At 41.1% G+C, this 24515-nt stretch overlaps 1 protein-coding gene across 3 annotated transcripts in view; it reads left to right on the forward strand.

Moving 5' to 3' along the window:
* pdhx (pyruvate dehydrogenase complex component X) overlaps positions 1-24212 on the forward strand; it is a 29743-nt gene extending 5531 nt beyond the window's left edge. For all 3 annotated transcript variants that reach the window (XM_079412227.1, XM_079412229.1, XM_079412228.1), the window contains 9 exons: positions 186-286; positions 593-786; positions 3637-3735; positions 9682-9823; positions 10063-10210; positions 10662-10720; positions 11371-11529; positions 11726-11790; positions 22714-24212. In XM_079412227.1, coding sequence (XP_079268353.1) covers positions 186-286; positions 593-786; positions 3637-3735; positions 9682-9823; positions 10063-10210; positions 10662-10720; positions 11371-11529; positions 11726-11790; positions 22714-22978 — 1232 coding nt within the window. In that variant the 3' untranslated portion in view covers positions 22979-24212. The remainder of the gene's footprint in view (positions 1-185; positions 287-592; positions 787-3636; positions 3736-9681; positions 9824-10062; positions 10211-10661; positions 10721-11370; positions 11530-11725; positions 11791-22713) is intronic.
* The last annotated feature ends 303 nt before the right edge of the window (positions 24213-24515 follow it).

Raw genomic sequence — 24515 nt, forward strand, 5'->3', positions numbered from 1 at the left:
TACTTAATTTTGACTATCTTCAATTTCCTGTATTTCTGCGTTTGTTTTTGAAAAATAAAAAAATGGTGTAGCTATTGTATTAGCGTGGAATGTGTCTGGAGGAGCTAACAAATATACACAAACACCAAACTACTGAGAAGTAACAGTTGTAATGCTGGTTTGACGTGTGTGTGTGTGTTGAGCAGGTGATGAAGTGGCCGCCGGTGACGCTCTCTGTGAGATTGAGACAGATAAAGCTGTGGTGGTCATGGAGTCCAGTGATGATGGAGTCCTTGCTAAAATACTCGTAAGTGTGTGTCTGACAGAGAGGACAGACCTCAGACAGATCAACAAACCCTAAAATATCTTGACTTTTTGACAACTGTTCAATGCTTTACTCTATTGCCACAATAATACTATTGATTCCAGCCTGTGACTTGATGTTAGGGAAACCTGTTTGGAGACCATTTGGTGATGCTAGCAGGCACAAATATTATTAAACACCTGTTTTAAGGTGACAGAGTATGCATATTAATGCCGCAGTCATACACAGATGTGACTTCACTGCAGCTGACCCAATAAAGAAGCAACTTCATTGCTGTGCTTGTCTCAGGTGCAGGAGGGCAGTCGAGGTGTGCGCTTGGGGACGCTCATAGCACTGATGGTCAGTGAAGGTGAAGACTGGAAACAAGTGGAGATTCCAGCACAGGAGCCCGTAACACCCACGGTGGCTCCGCCCCCTGCAGCCCTGCCCACTGCGGCTGACCCCGCCCCTCCTCCGACCACAACACCTTCAGCACTCAAACAGTCAGTATCTGCAACGGGATATTTTCTGTCAGAGTCTGTTGTTTCTAAATGTTAGGTAGCACTTTATTTCTGTAGTGCACTTTAGACAATCTATTAACAGTAAGTGACTTTGCAACTACATGTCAGCTAGCAGTCAATAGAGTATTAGTAGACTGTCTGCTTAATATCTTCTAACACTTTATTTTGATGGGTCCACAACATACAACATAATGACTATGAGAAACTATGAGAAATGAGAATAATTTTATGAATCTTTAAATACCTATTTCAATAGGACACATACACTGGTTTGAGTGTGTATGTAGATGTCTCATTAAGAGTGTGAACCCCTTTTATAAAGTCTGTATACAAATACGTTTGAGAGTTTCCTCTAGTAAAAGTCACCGGAAAAGGGGTTGTTTTATTTACTTTGTGAGTGTTTTTGTCAGGAATTCACCTTGAGTGTTTTTAATACGTTTTGTTTTTTGGTTTGAGTATTTTGAGTGAGTTTTTGGGACGTAGTGTCACGCGAGACTGTACTCGCCATATTTGTTTATGTTTGAACAAAAAGCTTGTTACGGTGGTTGAACAACAGAGAATCATTGAGCTAAGGACGTCGTGAGTTCATCTAGTTTCTTGTTGGGGAGGACGACATCGTTGGAAGACAGACCCAGATAGCACTCTTATCCCCTGGTGATCGAGAGTTCCTCTGGCACCGAGGGATTTTTTACTAGAGACCCAGATAGCGCTCTGATCCCCTGGTGATCGAGAGTTCCTCTGGCACAGAGGGAATTTTTACTAGAGACCCAGATAGCGCTCTGATCCCCTCACGATCGAGAGTTCCTCTGGCACAGAGGGATTTTTTACTAGAGACACAGATAGCGCTCTTATCCCCTGGTGATCGAGAGTTCCTCTGGCACAGAGGGATTTTTTACTAGAGACCCAGATAGCGCTCTGATCCCCTCACGATCGAGAGTTCCTCTGGCACAGAGGGATTTTTTACTAGAGACACAGATAGCGCTCTTATCCCCTGGTGATCGAGAGTTCCTCTGGCACCGAGGGATTTTTCACTAGAGACCCAGAGAGCGCTCTGATCCCCTCACGATCGAGAGTTCCTCTGGCACCGAGGGATTTTTTACTAGAGACACAGATAGCGCTCTTATCCCCTGGTGATCGAGAGTTCCTCTGGCACAGAGGGATTTTTTCACTAGAGACCCAGATAGCGCTCTGATCCCCTCACGATCGAGAGTTCCTCTGGCACCGAGGGATTTTTTCACTAGAGACCCAGATAGCGCTCTGATCCCCTCACGATCGAGAGTTCCTCTGGCACCGAGGGATTTTTTCACTAGAGACCCAGATAGCGCTCTTATCCCCTGGTGATCGAGAGTTCCTCTGGCACCGAGGGATTTTTTACTAGAGACACAGATAGCGCTCTTATCCCCTGGTGATCGAGAGTTCCTCTGGCACAGAGGGATTTTTTCACTAGAGACCCAGATAGCGCTCTGATCCCCTCACGATCGAGAGTTCCTCTGGCACCGAGGGATTTTTTCACTAGAGACCCAGATAGCGCTCTGATCCCCTCACGATCGAGAGTTCCTCTGGCACCGAGGGATTTTTTCACTAGAGACCCAGATAGCGCTCTTATCCCCTGGTGATCGAGAGTTCCTCTGGCACAGAGGGATTTTTTACTAGAGACACAGATAGCGCTCTTATCCCCTGGTGATCGAGAGTTCCTCTGGCACCGAGGGATTTTTTACTAGAGACACAGATAGCGCTCTTATCCCCTGGTGATCGAGAGTTCCTCTGGCACAGAGGGATTTTTTCACTAGAGACCCAGATAGCGCTCTGATCCCCTCACGATCGAGAGTTCCTCTGGCACCGAGGGATTTTTTACTAGAGACCCAGAGAGCGCTCTGATCCCCTCATGTCAGTTGCTGCAGTGTATTTATATATTTATTTATTTACTTATTGCAAAATATGCATCTCTTTTGTGGATAATATTATTTTCATAATGATCCTTACTCAAGCAGCAGAAGCTAAGTGACCATGTGTAAATATTACTGGCCCATTTTGCAGTGAACTAAATATGCAAGACTAGTTTTACACGTCACTATTTGTGACACAGGTCGTTCATCCTGTTTAAAAAAAAAATTGGGGGCATAAATTGAGTATACCCACTTCTCCAGGCACTCCTACACCTCTGGTGTGACCAGATGTTATTATATATATAAAGCACAAGGCTTGTGTGGAGGATGGCCGAGTGTTTCAGACGCTGCAGGTTTGCTCCAAAAAAGTAAATAATTGCGTTACGTAGTTACTTTTTATGGAAAATAATCCATTACATTACTTTTGTATTACTTTTTATCACATGGGCTGGGCTTGCTTATTTATTTTTAATAACAGAAAACCCAAAAGTTATATTTTTTGGCGACAGTAAAGGCCCTTTCACACCAAGAGTGAAATGAATAATCCTCAAGCTGAAGAAAATGCCTCTGCATTCTTTCAACACGGGGACAGGAAAGGTGTCAGGGAATAAATAGGAAAACAAACTTATTTGAAAAAGTAACTCAGATATTTCATTGTTAATGTAAAAGTAATGCGTTACTTTACTGGTTTCTTGAAAAAAGTAATGTGATTACATAACTTGCGCTACCCCAACACTGATGATAATATAATAAAATGAAGACAAAAGAGTATTGTTCAATGCCAGCGGAACATGTCAGTGGTTAATGTGAGTCTCAGCAGGTGCTGTCAGTGTTTGCTGAATCAATGTGAGATGGCACCCAATAACATGCTGGTCTCACAGGGATTTACTTGCTTTGTATTGTGTGTGTCTGATATCAGTGTGTGTTTTTCTGTGACTGTGAACAGGTTGCGCTTGAGTCCAGCTGCAAGACACATTTTGACCACTCATGGTTTGGATCCTCACCTGGCGAAAGCTACAGGTCCACGCGGCCTCATCACTAAAGAGTGAGTCTCTCACACACACACAGATGGGCAGGTGTCATAGTGTATAAATCTGTGATTGTTTCCTCACTCTCATACAAAGACTTGCACAGATCAAGATTTAAATGCTGTGAACTCTTCTGCTCTCTCTCTCTCTCTCTCTCTCTCTCGCTCGTGTATATATATATATATATATATATATATATATATATTTGTGTGTGTGTGATCTTGTAGATTTCCATATACTGTGACCCAGTAAATCTTTTTTTTTTTTAGTTTAATGATCTTCATGGGGGTTTCACTCTCTCACACACTCTCTCTCTCTCACACACACACACATGTGTGTATATATATATATATATATATATATATATATATATATATATATATATATATATACACACACAGTTGTGGTCAGAATTATTGAAACCCTTGGTAAATATGATCAAAGAAGGCTGTGAAAATTAACCTGCTTTGTTAATCCTTTTGATCTTTTATTTAAAAAATTCACAAAAAGCTAACCTTTCATTGGATAATAAGAATTTAAAATGGGGGGAAATATCATTATGAAATAAATGTTTTTCTCAAACACACATTGGTCACAATTAACGACACCTTTTTATTCAATACTTTTTGAAACCTCCATTTGTCAGTTTAACAGCTCTAAATCTTCTCCTATAATACCTGATGAGGTTAGAGAACACCTGACAAGAGATCAGAGACCATTCCTTCATCCAGAATCACTCCAGACCCTTCAGATTCACAGCTCCATGACGGCGCTTCTTCTCTTCAGTTCACCTCACTCATTTTCTACAGGGTTCAGGTCAGAGGACTGGAATGGCCAGCAGAAGCTTGGTTGTGTGCTCAGTGGCCCATTTTTGTGTTGTTGTTGAGGTTTGTGTTTGGATTATTGTCTGGTTGGAAGATCCAAACATGGCCCATTATAAGATTTCTAATAGAATCAGTCACTTATTGATTTTTTATCTGTTGGTATTTGATAGAATCCATGATGCCATGTGTCTAAACAAGATGTCCAGGACCTCCTGCAGAAATATAGGCCCACAACATCACAAATACAGCAGTATATTTCATTGTACACATGGGGTACTTTTTATCCCTGTGTTCACCAAACCCATCTTGAGTGTTTGCTGCTAAAAAGCTCATTTTTTAGTTTCATCTGACCATAGAAGCCAGTCCCATTTGAAGTGCCAGTCCTGTCTGATAACTGAATATGCTGGAGCTTGTTTTTGGATGAGTGAGGAGAATTTTTCTTGAAATCCTCCCAAACAACATGTGCTGATGTAGGGGCTGTTTGACAATTTTTTTTTTTAAGGTTTTCTGACCCCGAGACTCAACTATTTTCTGCAATTCTCCAGCTGTGATCCTTGAAGAGTCTTTAGCCACTCAAACTCTCCTCCTCACCGTGCATTAGGACGATATAGACACACGTCCTCTTCCAGGCAGTTTCATTACATTTTCTGTTGATTGGAAATTCTTAATTATTGCCCTGATGGTGGAAATGGGGATTTTCACTGCTCTAGCTCTTTTCTTAAAGCCACTTCACTAATTTGTGAAGCTCAATTATCTTTTGCTGCACATCAGAAATATATTCTTTGTTTTTTCTCATTGTGATGGATGATTAAGGGAATTTGGGCTTTGTTTTCCCTCCTATTTATATTTCTGTGAAACAGGAAGCCATGGCTGGATAATTTCATGTTCATAATCACCCTAGAGTGCTCAAAATTTGGAATATGAATGGGAATATACTTCAGAGATATTTTACTCTTAAGAATTTCTAGGGGTGCAATAATTGTGTCCAACGTGTGTTTGAGAAAAACATTTATTTCATAATGATATTTCCCCCCATTTTAAATTCTTATTATCCAATGAAAGGTTAGCTTTTTGTGAGTTTTTTAAATGAAAGATCAAAAGGATTAACAAAGCAGGTTAATTTTCACAGTCTTCTTTGATCATATTTACCAAGGGTTTCAATAATTCTGACCACAACTGTATATATATATATATATCAGGGCTCCAGACAAAAAAAATCGAGTAAGGAGCCATTGGCTCCTATAAAAGAAAAACTTAGGCGCCAAATTATTTTTTTAGGTGCCACAGAATAAAAGTGGTTTATTTTATTATTATCATTTTATTTTTCCCCCCTATTTTAACATTTCAATCATTTTGTCATGTGTTTATGTCTTATCTTTTCTAGGCTTTATCAGCATTTTAATCCATCTTGTAGATGATCAGGTCGACCGGGGGACTAAGGTTCACTTAAAGTGTGAATTAAATGTCTTTTACAACTTGAAATATACAGTCACAAAGAATTGTTCGTTACACAGAATCTGTACCAATATCATGGACCATAAGCATCACTTGGCAACTGAGTGCAGTGCATCCTATAAATGTTGTCACGTCTTTCACACATTCAGTCTGTTTTTCTTCATTAGTAAAATGCAATTTTATAGGAGGAGTTGAATCATGTACAACAGAATAAGTAAAAATATTAATATGCAACAGCGCATGAATATAGCAAAACGCTCCTCTTTATAGTTATTTTTCTAGCTGACTGATGAGTTTATGGACACTGAGTGGTTATTCTGAGGTAAATGTATTACAATGCAATGTTTACAAGCTTTATACATTTCCTCAGTTTGAAACACTGAATGAGCTTTTACATAAAACATTTCAGTAAGTTGTACTATAGGCTTTCTTATTGCCTACCTTTTGATCATGTTCATTTCATACTATAGTAGTAAATCGAAATATATAAAGGGTTCACTTGCTGCTTTAACTGAGGTGCTAAAGAGATCGCGCCTGAGCATTAAGTGCGATACTCTCCGCTCGCGCGATCCGGACGCATACACGGACCGTGTGGACGCGGGGTACTGGTGTTTATATTACCCAAAGTGTGCGCTTGTGCTCCGCATTAAAGAGCACCCAAACCGCATCATTTGAATTTCGTAACATTTTAAAGCTGATACTTTGTTTATTAAAAAGTAAGACAGCACAAAGCTTTTTGCGATTACTGGATGGCAAGTGCGCTTCAAATAACAGGAAGTCCATGCATTAACAGAACACAGCATATAGACTAAGATCTCGATAAGAAGAAGCCATATTAGTAATGATTATAAACGAGAATTGTTGACGATATTGCCAGTATCCACAGAGCTGACAGCTTTACCTGTTGAAGTTTGTTCAAGTTGTGCACGAAATAGACACGGCTTTTCTGCACTTGCACTTTGGGGCTGTTTACACCTGGTCACTTCATGCATTTTTTTCCTGATCGGATAGCTATCTGATCCTGAAAAGACCAGGTGTAAATGCCGTCCGAAACGCATTCGAGACGGATATAAATCCAATCGCTGGAACCACTTCAGGAGGAGGTCTGGGCGAAACCGGACAAGTGTAAATGCATCTGGTTGTTGAAACCACATATGGTAATTTTACTCCTCCCATAATATTAAAATAATAGACGTGTGAGAGCGTTTTATAGGCTATATGGCATATTATAGTCAGATATGACAGCGCAATGCAACAAGCATCACCGCGGATGAGGAGTATTTCTTCAGCAAGCGACGCGCAAACTGAATGAACCTGAAAGTAAGTCGCAGACGCTCAACACACAATCTTCTTCATTAAAAGTAGCGAGACTAGCCTATCTTTCCAGTGCTGATGCCGCGCGCTCTCTTGATATTGAAATTAGCTGATAATTAATACAATTATCCATTGCTTTCATTGATGTGAACTCCGTTATATTTGCATATGAAGCGGGAATTGAAGAACGGATTTATATCCGTTTTGCGAAGACACATTTATGTGGCCAAGTGTAAATGGGGAAACGTTTTAACAAATCATATAGATATCCGATCAGAGAAAATGCATGAAGTGAGCAGGTGTAAACAGGCCCTTTCAGGTCTCTCTCACTGCGTTCAGCAGACTGTGTGCGGCAGAGACGAGGACTGTTTGAAACTCTTTTCCAGTAAAACTTTGATGCGCATCGTCTTATGTAAGTTTAATACGTGAACATAACAAAAGATGTGAGCGCAAAACAATCGGGAAAAAAGTCCTTTCATGCAAATTATATATAGTCGCCAGTGGCGACCTCAGCAAAAACTTCACTCGCAAATTAATATTTTTGGTCGCAAATGCGACCATTTTAGTCGCAGTTTGGAGCCCTTTTTTATATATATATATATATATATATATATATATATATATATACATATATATATATATATATATATATATATATATATATATATATATACATATATATATATATATATATATATATATATATACATACATATACACACACTCTCTCTCTCTCTCTCTCTCTCTCTCTCTCTCAATTCACAGTTTAATTCAGTTAGCTTTATTGGCATGACAAAAGCACATTTTGCATTGCCAAAGCATGCATAGGAGAAGAGAACATATATAACAGTGTAATGTGGAACAATATAGGAATTAAAATAACATTTGAACAAGAACACTCACACAACTAAAATACTCTTACACATGAACATAATGTTACAATTAAAGTCCAGTAGTTGCTACACTTCTGTATTATATATTTTTTCCCTTATACCTATATGTGTCTATATGACATTTCCATATTAATTATAACATTAGTTATAATATTTAAATAAACGTTCAGATGTTCTAAACCATTTTCTTTGTTGTCTCAACACTTTGGTAATGCAAAATGTATTTTTGTCATGCCAATAAAGCTATTTGAATTGAATTGAGAGACCTATAGATCTCTCTCACTCTCTCTCTCTCTCTCTCTCTCTCTCTCTCACTCTCTCTCTCTCACTCTCACTCTATCTCTCTATCTCTCTCTCTCACTCTCTCTCACTCTATCTCTCACTCTCTCTCACTCTCACTCTATCTCTCACTCTCTCTCTCTCTCTCTCTCTCTCTCTCACTCTCTCACTCTCTCTCACTCACTCTCTCACTCTCTCTCACTCTCACTCTATCTCTCTCTCTCTCTCACTCTCTCTCACTCACTCTCTCACTCACTCACACACAGGATCCCACTGAACCGTCTCATTACTGACAGACGTTACCATGGCAATGCAGCCTCCTCCTTCTGGGTGTCCATAGAAACAAAGACACTGACACCTATTAATACCTCGTGTCCACCGAAGATCTGAGGATGAGTTCAGCTGCAAGAGAAAGAGACTCAGTATGCATTTATATTAGATTATCCAGAGATCCCGTTATATTACAGGAGTGATATCATCATCAACATTATTATACAATTTCTCCTTGAAAATTTGATTGGTCTGTTAGCCTGTATCTTCAGCCTAGGCTTCTTGTGCCAAATATATTTCAAATGGATATTTATGAGCCTTAAATGAGATGCTAGAGGCTGCTTCCAGTGTTTGTGAATCACAGTCGGGCTGTTTCGCACAGATCTGACTCGTATGTGAATGATCTGCTGTGCAGTAATGCTGAAGCGTTCTCTCCTTCAGTCTCTGTTCAGAGCTGCAGCACATTCTTACATTCGGCCCGAATCAAACGTGCTGCTCCAGCCAGATTTAAAACGATCTCACACAATTTCATGTTTTCAGTAAAAAATATTTGAGTCATAAGGATTTTATGGTAATTTATAGATCACAACAAATATATATATTCATTGAATTTAAAGTCTTGATATTTAAATGACACTGTTACACTGATGAGGGGAGTGGATGTGTGTGTTCCTGCTGATCATTCTTACATTAACACTTCTTTATTATCACTTATTATAATTCAGTGATTTAATTTACACTCTGTTGTTGTTTTTTATGTGAAAAGCTATGTGCAATTTATATTGCAATGTTTATATAAGCCTTTTTTGCACACATTGTGTATTTATATTTGGTTTATTGACTTGAGTTTGCACATTGTCTGGAGGAGAACATTAAGTTGTGTTGTCCAGCTGATGTCCAGTGATTTACCTGCGCTGTCTGTGTTCAGAGACGCTCTGAAGCTGTTGGGTCAGAGAGGTGAGGGCCGTCCCGCTCCAGCTCCACTCACAGTCTCTGCTCCAGCCGTCGCCCCGAGCTCCGGACGCCCCTCATTCCCTCCGGTGTCTGTGCCCGGGAAACCTGGAGCGCCGGTGAGCCCATGATTGTCATCCTGCTGCTGCAACAACATTCTACACCACACAGTTCTCTAGCATTAAGCTTTGCTGTCAAATGAACCCTTTCAGTAGAAATCATGGAGAGGCTGTGGCTTCAGGCCTGGAGAGTTTATTCTACATGAACTACTGTGTTTGAAATATAAGAGGGGGAGTAGCATGTGTTTGTGGTATGACTGTCTTTGCAGTGATGATTCCTGGGATGCGTTGTGTTTCAGGGCACGTTCACTGAGATCCCGGCCTCTAATGTGAGGAGAGTCATTGCTCAAAGACTGACGCAGTCCAAGAGCACCATACCTCACGCGTACGCTTCAATGGACTGTGACCTCGGGCCCGTCATGAAGCTCCGCAAGCAGCTGGCCGCAGGTGCAGACCTTCACTTACATGACACGCATCAGCCAGACGGATGACTGGTGTTAGGCTGAGCTCTGAGCTTTATCTGCTGTTTTTCATTAATACGTCTGTGATCAGTGATAATTCCTTCCTTCCCATTGGCCTCTGTTCCCCAAAAACCTGGAGTTCAGAGAAAAAACTATTCCAGTTCCAATTCAGATTTAAAAAGATTATTTCTTAATGAATTCCATTTTTAAAGGTGTGTTTACAGAGACTTTTTGTCTTTTGACTTTGTAAAAATACTAAAGAAACATGTGCTTGGACTGCCCTGTCAGTCTGAGTGATGAAACATGATTTCAGTGTGAAAACATCAGAGCCACTGATAGTTAAGCTCAGATTAATTAGTTTGGAAGGAGATGTTGAGTGTGAAAGCGTCTCGGCCATGTGCAGTTTGTGGTCTTAACCTGATGTTTTGTGTGTTCAGAGAACATCAAGGTGTCAGTCAATGATTTCATCATCAAAGCGGCTGCCGTCTCACTCAGAGTAAGTTTCCATGAACGACAGCACTGTATCTAAGAATTCATTCAGAAAATTCTAAAAATTCACATCAAGTTCTTTTATGTGAAATAAAACTGATGTCATTAATTTAATTGGCCACTTCAGTCGTTTGTTTCTTTCTTCATTAAGTGCCATTTATCTGCTCCAGATGTGTGTGTGTGTGTGTGTTCACTGCAGTGTGTGTGTGCACTTTGGATGGGTTAATTGCAGTGCACAAATTCTGAGTATGTGTCACCATACTTGGCCACATGTCATTTTTTCTTCTTCTTTCTTTCTATAGTGTAAACAAGCGGTTTAAATACAGGAAACAAACTCGTCAGGTGTTATAGGCATATTTTAGCTTCCCAAGTGTGCCATTATGTCATAATAACATAAAATATTCACAGCTTCATATATTAGGAGTATTTGAATATAGTGAAACCATTGCTTCTGTAGTAGTGTTAGTAATGATTATAATGCTGCCTGCATTTAGAGACCGTTAGTGTTAGATGGGATGCAGTCTGACCCCGAATGACGGATCGTTTATATATTTGTGCAGCCCTTCAGAAGTAATACCAGATATTTACATATTTCCCGCGATCAGCTGTGTCTGCTGCGCTCTGGCGTGTAAAGGAAGGTTTGCTTGTGTCCTGCAGGAGATGCCGGAGGTAAATGTGATGTGGTCCGGAGACGGGCCGCAGCCTCTGGACTCCATCCACATCTCGGTCGCCGTGGCAACGCCCCGCGGCCTCATCACGCCTATCATCAGAGACGCTGCTAACAAAGGGCTGCAGGAGATCGCTGCCACCGCAAAGGTCACTTAACATCATATAACAATCAGCAGAGTTAAAGCAAAAGCAGATCACAGTGCATATGGATGAGTTTCCATCAGACAATATAACGCTGACTATGTAAGCATGTGAGATCTGAGATGTTGCCACTTCATGATTGTGGTGGTGCATCATTATCATAGAGCTGCAGTCTGTTCTCATGTGGTTTTGTCTGTTTTAGGCTCTGGCGCAGAAAGCTCGGGATGGGAAACTCTTACCTGAGGAGTATCAGGGAGGATCCTTCAGGTGAATGCCCTTCTGTTGTTTGTAGTAAAGGAGTAGTATAACTGTATAACTTTCTACCAATAGTTTCTATAAGAACTGTAGTGGTCAGTGTTTTCATTGAAGTTACAATAGCTTGTTTGCAATCACATGATTCTGGGGACGAGTGAAATTCAGATGGAGGGCAGGGAGTGAAAAGCGGAATGGATGAGATGGAGGAAAGTCTGTACTGTACTGGTTTAGACACTATTACAAGAGAAAGGTATAAACAAATAGTCACAACATATGTTGGACGTGATCCTTATGTTATGAAGAGGAGCGATTTTTCAACTAAATTGAAATACGTGCCTGCTATCGCGGCGGTGGATATAGGCTAAGCAACTAACCCTAACTGCAAACAAGCTATTTCCAAAGTGAATCCCGCATTTATTCAGGGATGTGGGATCTATGTCACTCCTGAAACTCTGCTGCATGTACAGGGCATGTGGTCCTGTTAGCAGCACGTAAAACAACTTTTATTCTAATTCTGAATTGATTACAGCCTAGAAAGCAAGCATATAATCACTAAAAAGCTGTCACCCCCCTTCAATTTGTTGCAATCTCACAATGTTCCATTATAATGAAGCTCTCTAAACTGCAAATACAGTCATGTGAAAAAGTTAGGACACCCTGTTGAATTCCATGGTTTTCCATTATAAAAAAAAAACAGGTTCTTTCCAGGTCTTAAAATTTGAAAAAATAAAACCTCAGTTGAACAACAACACATGACATATTGCACTGTGTCATTGTTTATTTTCAAAAATAAAGCCAAAATGGAAAAGCCATGTGTGACAAAGTTAGGACACCCTTACTCTTAACACAGGAATTACAAGGGTAAGTAGCAGTCAGGCACTGCTAATCAAAAGCCTTTGATTAACTGATCATCAGCAAGTGTGAGCACCTAAATAACAACAGAAGTTTTGGCTGTTTGCTGCTCTGGAGTCTTCAGGTGTGTGTTAACACAATACCAAGGAGTTAAGACATCAGCAATGATCTTAGAGAAGCAATTGTTGCTGCCATCAATCTGGGAATAGTGACACGGCCATTTCCAGACAATTTGAAGTCCAACATTCTACAGTGAGGAAGATTATTCATAAGTGGAAGACATTCAAAAACAGACCCCAATCCTCCCAGGAGTAGACGTCTCAGCAAATCCACTCAGATCAGACTGTGTAATGCTCAGAGAAATGGCAGACAGCCCAAGAACTACACCTCAGACTCCACATGCCTCAGCTAACATGTGAAATCATAAAATTCATGACAGTACTGTTAGAAAAATATGGGACAAGTATGGCATGTTTGGAAGGCTTGCCAGAAGAAAGCTGCTTCTATCTAAAGAAACATGGCAGCACGGTTAAGGTTTGCAAAGTTGCATCTAACAAACCATAAGACCTCTAGAACAATGTCCTTTGAACAGATGAGACCAAAGTGGAGATGTTTGGCCATAATGCACAACGCCACATTTGGTGAAAATCTAAAGAGCATATCGAGGGGTGAGAACCAGAAGGGTATAAGTGACATTTATGCCTTTGGGACATAGCCGTGTTTTGGTTTTAGGACGACCTTAGAGTCGTTAGGCCCAAACTCAAGACAGGCAGGGTTTACAGAGAGAGCCTGCAAGTCAAATCGCGTTTGGACTCGTACTGTATCGTGTATCTTGTCAGTGTGTGCACTTGCTTGGCCATTTGTAGTTGATAAACAGGAAAGTGGGTTCAAGCGCCAGCAGAAGGCAGTGTAATGAAGTGGTCTTTAAGAGAAGCAGTCTATCAGCGGAAGTTTAAAATCAGCTCGTAAGTGTATTTACTTGTCTCAGTGTTTAGCGCATTTGCCGTTGCTAGGAAACGCTTATTTTGTTTACTAGGATGAGAGTTGCTGAAATCGCGTTTGGTCTCGTACTGTATCGTGTATCTTGTCAGTGTGTGCACTTGCTTGGCCATTTGTAGTTGATAAACAGGAAAGTGGGTTCAAGCGCCAGCAGAAGGCAGTGTAATGAAGTGGTCTTTAAGAGAAGCAGTCTATCAGTGGAAGTTTAAAATCAGCTCGTAAGTGTATTTACTTGTCTCAGTGTTTAGCGCATTTGCCGTTGCTAGGAAACGCTTATTTTGTTTACTAGGATGAGAGTTGCTGAAATCGCTTTTGGTCTCGTACTGTATCGTGTATCTTGTCAGTGTGTGCACTTGCTTGGCCATTTGTAGTTGATAAACAGGAAAGTGGGTCCAGCTGAATTGAAACGATCATTTGTTAGATTGGTATAATAAAGGTTATTATACCGCGGCAGCGGTCGCGGCAGTCATCGTGTGAAGCCCTCTTAGTGTGAAGACCAAAGAGTGTAAAGACCATCGACTCTACCGTGCGACTCCACCGGGCAGGGACACCGGCAAGGGATAGTAGTAGCTTTTTATTTAATTTTTTCATTGATATGTTTATTATTGAAATGTTGTTGTTATATGCATGTGTTAATTTGATTTAATTTCTTTATTTTCTTAAATATGTGGGTAGATAGTATTTATAGAGTTGTAACTTTTTAGTTTTAGTTACTTTTTCTTATTTGTAAGTCGCTTTGGACAAAAGCGTCTGCTAAATGACAAAAGTAAAAAGTAAAGTAAAGTCACCTACTCGCTTTACCGATGCTAGCGCTAGTAGCAGAGCGGTTTTGAACGACAGTGTTTTTAAGCTTGCAGATTGTAGTGGCTCAAAAGGAGGGCCCTTAAGGGCTCTCAGGACCGTGGGCAGGTCCTATGCAGGGACTGTGAGGGGTCGGGGCGGATTGAGCCTCCGAGATCCCCTCAGAAAACGGACAACCAGGTTGTTCCGGCCCACCGACTGTCCGGCTATAGGAGCGTGAGAATCTGCTATAGCTGCCACGTAGACTTTGAGCGTGGAAGGGGCGTGGCCCTTATCCAACAGCTCCTGTAGATATGACAATATCACTGATATGTCACATGTTGTCGGGTCTTTACCGCGGGCTTGACACCAGGCGGAGAAAACTGACCATTTAGAGGCGTAGAGGCGTCTCGTGGACGGGGCTCTAGCCTGTTCAATGGTGTTCAGGACATTCTCGGGGAGATCTACAGAGTCCCATCGAGTGCCCATAGATGCAGGTCCCACAGCTTGGGCTGGGGGTGCCAGATCGTTCTGTTCGCCTTGGAGAGGAGGTCTCGCCTCAGGGGAATAGGCCACGGAGCCGCTATTAGCAGCTGCGATAACTCCAGGATCCAAAGCTGGTTCTTCCAGAGTGGGGCCAATAGAAGCACCTTGTGCTTGCATTCCCTGATCCGCCTGATTACCTGAGGAATCAGAGCGATCGGGGGAAAAGCATAAAGAAGGAGGTTGGGCCATTCGTGGGCCAACGCGTCCTCGCTCTTCGAAAAATAAATCTGCGAGAGGATCTGCTTCAATGTAGTCATTCTGAATGGCCGTCTCATGAGGGCGCGTTTCAGACGTCTGAGATCGAGGATGGGCCGGAGGCCGCCATCCTTTTTGGGGACGAGGAAATAACGGCTGTAGAAGCCTGATTCGCTCTGAGCTGGGGGAACTATTTCTATAGCTCCTTTCACCAGCAATTTCTCCACCTCAGCTCGCAGAACGTGAGCGTTGCTGCTTCGCACTAAGGTGGGGACCCTGCCGCTGTACCGCGGGGGTCCTCGAGCGAATTGAAGTGTATAACCTCTTTCTATAATCCCCAGAACCCACTGTGACACTCCGGGGATGGCCTGCCAGGCCTCGGCCCGTGTGGCAAGGGTGTTGGAATTAATTTGGGTGGCGAGTCGCCGTGTGGGGACTCGACACACCTGTTAAGAGAAAATTATTCCTTTGAAAATGTTTGCGTTTTATTTTTCCTCACTATAGTGGTGATCGGCTGTGTGGGCGTTATATAAATAGGCCCAGTTCACAACAGTATGTACACAAACACATTGCCGTCGACACACCGAGCTAAACGGGGTGTTCAGAGGCGTGACAGAGGCCGTTTCGCGGCGCTAGACTCAATGCTTCCATCAGGGGAGCAGTTAACTCCCCCGTGGGCGGGGTCTAGAGTCTGAACCTGACAGAGATAATCATAATGACAGCCCTTTCTATCAATCTGCCTAAAAAGATCAAACCACTCATTAGAAGAGGGGTGCTGATGATCTTTGTGTGTTAACACCCTGGCAGATCAAAAACTGATGCACGCATCCTATCAGATCCGTTCGTAGCGGACGAGGGGAGGCAGGGCAAGACACAGACTGTCAGCTGTCAGATCAAAGCTGTATGGAGAGTGAAACACGGGGCTTTGGCCAGCGTAAATTCACTCAAGCTTGAACGCTCAAACCCGCGATTTGATATTTCTTCTCCGAGGTAACTGGGAGGGGAGAAACACGAGAGCAGGGGAGGCGGGACCAACTTCGTTGAAGTAGTACAACCGCGAGCGCAGCAAGGACAGCTTAATAGTGAAAATAGTGCGAGCAGACCAAAGAGCTGCGAGAGGCGCTAATCCTTAGTGCAAACACACCGGCAGATCAAAGCGCTGTGTGCAGAGTGAAACACGCGGGGCTATGCCAGCGCGCAAAAATCACTCGAGCCTGCCCGCTCAGCCCCGCGATCTCTCAGTTTCCAGAGCAGCCAACCAGCGCAGTATTGTAAGATCTGTATAAATGGATTGTGCCACTCAGTGCGATGAGGAGTGCTGATCCTCGCGTGTTTAACACACTCCGGCAGATTAAAGTGAGCACACGAGATAAACTGACGTGCAATCACTCAAGCCTGATCGCTCCGCTCCGCGAGTTAAGTGTTCCTTCCTCCGAGGTGACTGGGAGAAGAGGAACATGAAAGCGGGGAAGGCAGTGGCGCCTTATAGTGAGCGAATCAGGGGCGGCTTTCGACGAAAGTCTGTTTGTGAGGGAGCAGCTTTAGCGACTCACACACAAAGCTGTCAAAGATAGCTTTCTACTCCGGTCCGCCCAAGAGGATATAGCCGCTCATGTAACGAGGGGCGGTTATTCTCACGTGTAAAAACACTGGCGGATCAGAGCGTCACGGTAAGAGTGAGCACGCGGGCTCTTGAGCCGGCGTGGGATCACTCAAAACCGGTTACTTAGCCCCGTGGCCCTATCGTTTCATTCTCCGAGCTTGCTGAGAGAGGAGAAACGGAAGAGCGGAGCTGCCTTGCTAGAAGGCCAGCGATTGGAGAAGAGCGAGACTCATACTCGAGTGAGCATTCTGTCTCAATGAACGCGCAGTCTGTGTGGGCGTTGCCCACAGAGGCGAAGCGCTCACTGCCCTTCTGCATCGTGCAGAATTCACTGCGCGAGCCACACTCGCAGTGCGACATTTGCAACAACATCGCTTGAAATTTGCTCTTTGAGAGAAATTTGATTTTAGACTCACCGGATGGCCGCAGGGGACGAGGCTGGTATCTGCACAGGTCGCTGGAGCGGCTCGAAGAGCAGGCAGAGCAGCGAGAGGGTGCAGAGGAAAAGGCAGCTTCTATCCGCAGCGAGGCGTTTCTACGGCGAGCGTCTTCCAGTCTCGAGTGTCAGCGAAGGGATGATCGTCGTCGCTGAAGGAGAATTGATCTGTTTTCCTATGGCGAAGCGCCCGCTTATATAGCCAGATGACCCCGCCCCTTCTGGCGGGTCATCTGGCTATAAACGAGCCATTGGTTCGTTTTTTTATTACTGCACGAACCAATGGCCGTGCAGTCACACTGCGTGATTGAAAAAGTCTTCAGTCCTCTGAGAAAAAGGAGTTTTTCCCCATAGCATCTAGCAACGCAGTACGAGTGTAGTATCGACAGGGAACTTATTATTTTTATTTAAATATAAAAATGTTATTTATTGGGAAAATAACAAGCAAACAACTAAATTAGTATTTATTCACATAATAACAAAAATGGCCTCCTATGTCTTTCATAACAGCTTGCATTCTTGCTGGTATTATGTACTTTTTGACTAATTGGGTATATGGAAAAAAAAACACAAGTGCTTGATTTTTTTTTTTTTTTTTTTTTTTTTTTTTTCTTGCTTTTCTTTCTTAGTTAACAGCAATAATTATATTATAGCATTAGAAATAGCCTACTTTTACTAAAGAGCTTATGCATATTGAAGGACTAACCAATACAGAAAGCTAAAAAAAAAAGAAGGTTTTTGGTAATTACCAATATAGAGCAGCAGTGGCACAAACCTTACATAATTTGTTTGAATAAATTTAAGCACTGTATATAGGCTAGTGAACATAGCCTAGTTTAGTCGTCTTTACTGTCATTTCTTTATCCTTTAAAAGGTGCCTATATGAAGCGTCTGATATTTATTTTCAGACAATTACACGGTTATCCCTTTTATAGTTCCTACTCATAAAATATGTGCACTACATGTTGACTTCTAAACCTTGATTTAACGTACAACAACAGATATTTCAGCACAATGAATGTTTTTGCGTTGAATATTAATTGTCTCCCTGTCTGTGTTCTATCTGTCTGACACGAGTGCACGTGTCGATGCTCATTCAGTAAAAAAAATTAAACTTAACACAGACTGTCAGGACGGGACTTTACACAAAAATAGAAATGCTCGCGTGAATGTGACATTTACAGATAAGCATATGACCGTAAACTCTGAGGACGCACACGCATCTGTCACAACGCCTGACAGGGAAAGCCTTTATGCTAATGCATTGTTATCTTAAAGCTTAAAATAAATAATTTTCATGTTTTGGGCAGCTTGGATCACGTACTTCTCCCGCAGCATCTGATTCGGTTTCCTCCACTATTTTAGATGCATTTTGTCCATAGAAATGCGTTATTCAGTGCAGGGGTGGACTGGCCATCTGGCAGACCGGGGAGCAGTTGGGGGTTCGGTCCTTGCTCAAGGGCACCTCAGTCGTGGTATTGAGGGTGGAGAGAGTGTTGGTTATTCACTCCCCCCACCTACAATCCCTGCCGGACTTGAGACTTGAACCCACAACCTTCAGGTTACAAGTCCAACTCTCTATCCATTAGGCCACGACTGCCCCAATAATAATACTTAGTTAGTAATAATACTTCGTTACAGTACTTAAGTATTTTTTGGTAGGATCTGTAGCCTGCTTGAGTTTTTATATTTCAGCCAACTTTTACTTTTACTCCGATACATTTCCCCGAAGCATATTCGTTAACAAAACTTTCAACAAAATAGTCAGAACACAGACTGCAGGAAAGCAGGTTTGAGAATCAGTTTGAACAGCTTTGCTCATCTGCAAACAAGTGCGGCACAATCACGGATGATTCATTTTCCATTCAAAGTGGAGTCTGGGGTGTGTGATATACAGTATATCTTCTGCAATAATAGGGTAAGTGTTGTTGTAATGATGTGTGATCTGACATTATCAAGTAGGTTAACTTCTAAATTTTGCACATATAACCTGGACTATATCTATATCACACAAAGAGTACAGTTTTTCTGCAGACATCAGCATGAACACATTTAATAATCATTTCATACAAGTCCAGTAAGCAATAAGTGACTTACAGTTTAGACTTATTGCTATGTTTTTACTAAATTTTGCCAAAGAAAATAGTTCCAAACAAAGATCACAGCACTGTTTTGTGTCTCTGAGCAATCGACGGTGTACTTATTGAATGAATCAGCCGTTTGAATGAATCGGTTGAATAAATGATTCAGTGATTCACTCATTAACACAGTCAAATGCTCTGTTCCTGAATGAATCAGTCGTTTGAATGAATCGGTTGAATAAATGATTCCGTGATTCACTCATTAACACAGTCAAATACCCTGTTCCTGAATGAATCAGTCGTTTGAACGAATCGGTTGAATAAATGATTCAGTGATTCACTCATTAACACAGTCAAATACTCTGTTCCTGAATGAATCAGTCGTTTGAATGAATCGGTTGAATAAATGATTCAGTGATTCACTCATTAACACAGTCAAATACTCTGTTCCTGAATGAATCAGCCGTTTGAATGAATCGGTTGAATAAATGATTCAGTGATTCACTCATTAACACAGTCAAATACTCTGTTCCTGAATGAATCAGTCGTTTGAACGAATCGGTTGAATAAATGATTCAGTGATTCACTCATTAACACAGTCAAATACTCTGTTCCTGAATGAATCAGTCGTTTGAACGAATCGGTTGAATAAATGATTCAGTGATTCACTCATTAACACAGTCAAATACTCTGTTCCTGAATGAATCAGTCGTTTGAACGAATGGGTTGAATAAATGATTCAGTGATTCACTCATTAACACAGTCAAATACTCTGTTCCTGAATGAATCAGCCGTTTGAACGAATCGGTTGAATCTCAATGACTCACTCATTAATGGTCACTTGCTGTCACCAAAGTCTTTGCTGTCACCTACTAGAAGTTTTAATTTCACATTTTGACTATTTCATGTTTTAAATTATTTCAGAATTCATGTATTTAAATTATATAGAGATTAGGTTTTAATCTCTAAAAAACACTGGAAGCACAATAAAGCAATAAAGGTGGCACATGTGACTAGTGCTCTGTATTTCAGCTGATCTGAAGCCTACAGTACTGTCATCCGCTCTAACTCTCCTCGGCCTGTTCATTAGAAGAGATGTAGGAAAAAATGATGTTTTGGTCTGGTATTTTCATTGAATGTATTTACACCTGGAATTAAGATCAGAAGCCTTTGTGATCCGATCACTGAAGCTACGTAAGGAGGTGGTTATAATGAGTGATTTGTTTTTTCCTACAGCCTCCAGGATTTCATTGGTCGGGTCAATCACCCTAAACCCTCATCTTAACCTCAGTACAGTGCTGATATCACATCCTGTTTCAATCAGATGTGTGATTTTTGCAGTGCATGTCTGATGCATGCAGTAACACAAATCATGTGAAGCACAAAGCTCACATAAAATCAAATCAAAATGAAAGTGTTATGTTTTAGGGCTCAGCTCAGTCAATAATTAAGCTTTTCATTGGGATGAATGAAGTCTTGTTTCATGTCATCAAGATTGTTTTGGCAAAGACCACAAAACGTGTCCTACCCATTATTCTATATTTAAAGTGCTATAGTTAGGGTGACCAGACGTCCCGAAAAATTCGGGACAGTCCCGAAATCTAAGCTGCTGTCCCGAATCCTGAATCCCGCTCTAATTGTCCCGAAAATTATACTGAAGCAAAATCTTAATTAGTTACTGTCTGATAAAACATAAAAAACTGTCCGTGGAGCAAGGTTGAGTCATCCTGCAGCCTGGCAACCAGCCCCCGCCGGCTGCTCATTGGCTGCAGCATCTTGTTTTTTTTTTTTTTTTGGTTCATTAACTTCAGTTTGAAGTATAAAAATAGCCTAACGTTACTTCTATACTATATAAAATCATATGTATATGTAGGCTACTTATATTAATAAAAACATGATTGGTTCAGTCACTTTCGTTTGAAATTCATTATCTTTATTATTCATTACCCCCCCCCGTCCCGAATTTCAACCAATCTCATCTGGTCACCCTAGCTATAGTGGAGGGTAATTACACGTAATCATTTGTGACCCTGGAGCACAAAACGCTTAAGTTGCTGGGGTATATTTGTAGCAATAGCTAACAATACATTGTATGGGTCAAAATTATATACTTCTTGTATGCCAAAAATCATTAGGATATTGTTCCATGAAGATATTTTGTACATTTCCTACTATGAATATCAAAACTTCATTTTTGATTAGTAATATGCATTGCTAAGAACTTAATTTGAACAACTTTAAAGGTGATTTTCTCAATATTTAGATTTTTTTGCTCCCTCAGATTCTAGATTTTCAAATAGTTGTATCTCAGCCAAATATTGTCTGATCATAACAAACCATACATCAATGGGAAGATTAAAAAGCAAAAACAAATGACCCTTAAGGCTGGTTTTGTGCTTCAGAGTCACATTTATCAATAGAAGCAAACGTAAACTTTCATTAAACTGTTCGACAGTACAGTACACGAGTTGTGACATATGAAAACAAACTCTGATCACAGATTCAAATGAACATGCTTGTTTACACATTGCCATGTTAATGTAGGATCCATGTCTTTAAGTAAAAGTCTGTTTCCTAAGCCCGAATTGAGTTGTAATTTGATTATCAAAGAATGAACCGGAACAAACGAATAATGCTCTGCAAGCACTCGTGTAGTTGATGGAAAGTAGTATTATTTTTAGTCTAATAATGTGTCAGCAGGTGATGGGGTGGATGTTTTGCGCATCATCTCTATTACGCAAGGAAAAAGAGGAAGTAAAGAAACAGTGACAGCTGTTGTGAGTTTGAGAAATCAGCAGAATGTTTTTATAGTACAGTGACCTCTGTTCATGTCTCCTTTACTGTTCCAAGACTTTACAGGCAAGAAATAAATAGGACTAGAAATGTATATATTTTGTCAACGTGAGCTGGTGCTGCTACTGATGTAGTCAAGACAAACAATTACTGGAATCATTGTCATTCTTAATGTATTGTTTTTGCTTTATTTTCATTAAGTTCAATATGTAAAGAGGTCATGAAATGGATTGTTTTATTTTTAACATGTTGCTTCAAGGTTTTCTTTGCACAAAAAGCTAATATATGTTATTTTTGTCTGAAATGTGTTTTTAAGAGGCGTGGTGTTTAAGGCCCACTGTTTTGATTGGCTAACTTCATTGCATAGGCAAACAGTCTCAACACCCTCTCACACTATTCCACAAGAGTAAGATCCACAGGATCCAAACGAGCCGATTTTAGAGCTTGATTAAGTAAATGTCATGAGCGCTTCAATAGCTTGTGTTGCTGTAATTCTGCTCGTGGAGGGCCAGCCTGGACTCCGCAGAGCTCCATTGCTTTGGTTCAGGTGTGTTTCATTAGGGTTGGAGGACAGTGGCCCTCCAGGAGCAGGATTGGACCTCCTGTATTAGACCTGTTGCTCAAATCATGTGTGTGTTTGTGTGTTTTAGTATCTCTAACCTGGGGATGTTTGGTATCAGTGAGTTCAGTGCGGTCATCAATCCTCCTCAAGCCTGCATCTTAGCCGTGGGCAGCACCAGGGCTGAACTGAGCTTGGCCCCCCAGGACCCAGACGGCCCCATTCTCCGCACTCAGCAGCTAATGACTGTCACTTTGTCCAGTGACGGCCGCCTGGTGGATGACGAACTCGCCTCACGCTTTCTGGAAAAGTTTCGCACGAACCTAGAGCAGCCCCAGCGTGCGAGTCTGCCATAGAGAGAGGAAGAAGTGCCGGGACTGAATGCGCTCTGGTGTAATGGGGCTTCTCTTATACGTGCTATTTATTCATTAAGATGTATATAGATATGTGCATAGACAAGTGACTCAAGGTCAGAGAAACACTTTGAAGTCCTAGGTCAATTAATAATATCATTTGCTGCACTTCTGCCATAAAGAGAATGGACTGTTCTGGTTATTTTGCGAGTGAGAAGCGTTCAGTGTACCGCGTGAAAGTAAACCTACTGATAATCACATGTTAAAGCACCTTTATAATAGACGATATCTGTCAACTTAAGGATCAAACCATTGAACCAAGCCATTAAATCATGTTAGGACACTATATTTTGGATTGCCAAATAATCCAATAAATAATCCACTTTTACTGAATCAGTGTTTTTTTTTTTTTTTTTTTTACTGTTTTCTGTTCTTTTACGTGCTTGTTTGTGTACTGATCGCCTGTCTGAAACCGCTCGGTGTGGTGTTTAACTGGGCAAGTTTACTTTAAGTTAACAGGTAAACTCAGCTTTCCGTTATTTAACAGCACTTTTGACACTAATATCAATGTGAAAAAGATGCAGTAATTTGGCACAGAAGTTTCCGCATCTTGATCAACTCAATGGGCCGGTCTCCTGTAATATTAAGCAAAATCAAACATCTTTACAGATCGTTTTGGCTTTTAGCCAAACTTAAGTGAAGTTACAAAGACTCTTTCCTGTGCTTCCTGCGTATCTGAAAATTAGGGCTGGGAAAAATGCTTATACTTTCGTGTAGCACCACACCGTGGCCATTCATAGCCGCGGGAACATATTTTATCTGCGGGGTGCTGGGGGGCGGGGCTTGATGTTGCAGGGCGGGGCCACGGTGGGGGATTTTAGACAGTCCTAATATTAAACACTTAAACTCTTATAGATGAATATACAAATTAATGAAGACAGTTATATGTGAACCAATTTTTGTTTGTGATTTCAAGAATTTTTTCTTTAATATCAATTAAGTGGATTTTACTAAATATTAACATCGCTGATGTGCCAAAGTTTTGGTCCGTGCACTTTGGCGAATTCTCTCATCAGAAAAATAAAGTGCAGACATACATGTGAGATAAATAAGTTTCATTCAACATACACTGCAGACAGCTTCATTTATTACAACTGTAGCTTTTTTTAGACTGCTTACACTCACGCTAGACTAAATTCAGTGATATTCTTTGATAATAAATGTTCTTTGCACTCTGTATAATTTGTTCGTTGTTTGAATAATCGTGGGTGCGGCATTATAATTAAACTTAAACCCCCGGTTTCACAGACAAGGCTTAAGTCTAGTCCCATACAAAAATGTAAATCTGAGCTGTTTCAACTGAAAGAAACTTGAACTGATGCACACCAGCAATGCTTTTTTCTAGGTCATGTTTATAAAAATTACATTTAATGTCCTAATTGAACTATGGCCTAATCCTGGTTTAGGCTAAACCCTGTTTGTGAAACCAGGCCAAAATGTCTTTTTATTAAACATGCTCAGGTTAAATACAAATTGAGTC

Source organism: Barbus barbus, assembly GCF_936440315.1.
Source record: "Barbus barbus genome assembly, chromosome: 48".
Lineage (NCBI taxonomy): Eukaryota > Metazoa > Chordata > Actinopteri > Cypriniformes > Cyprinidae > Barbus > Barbus barbus.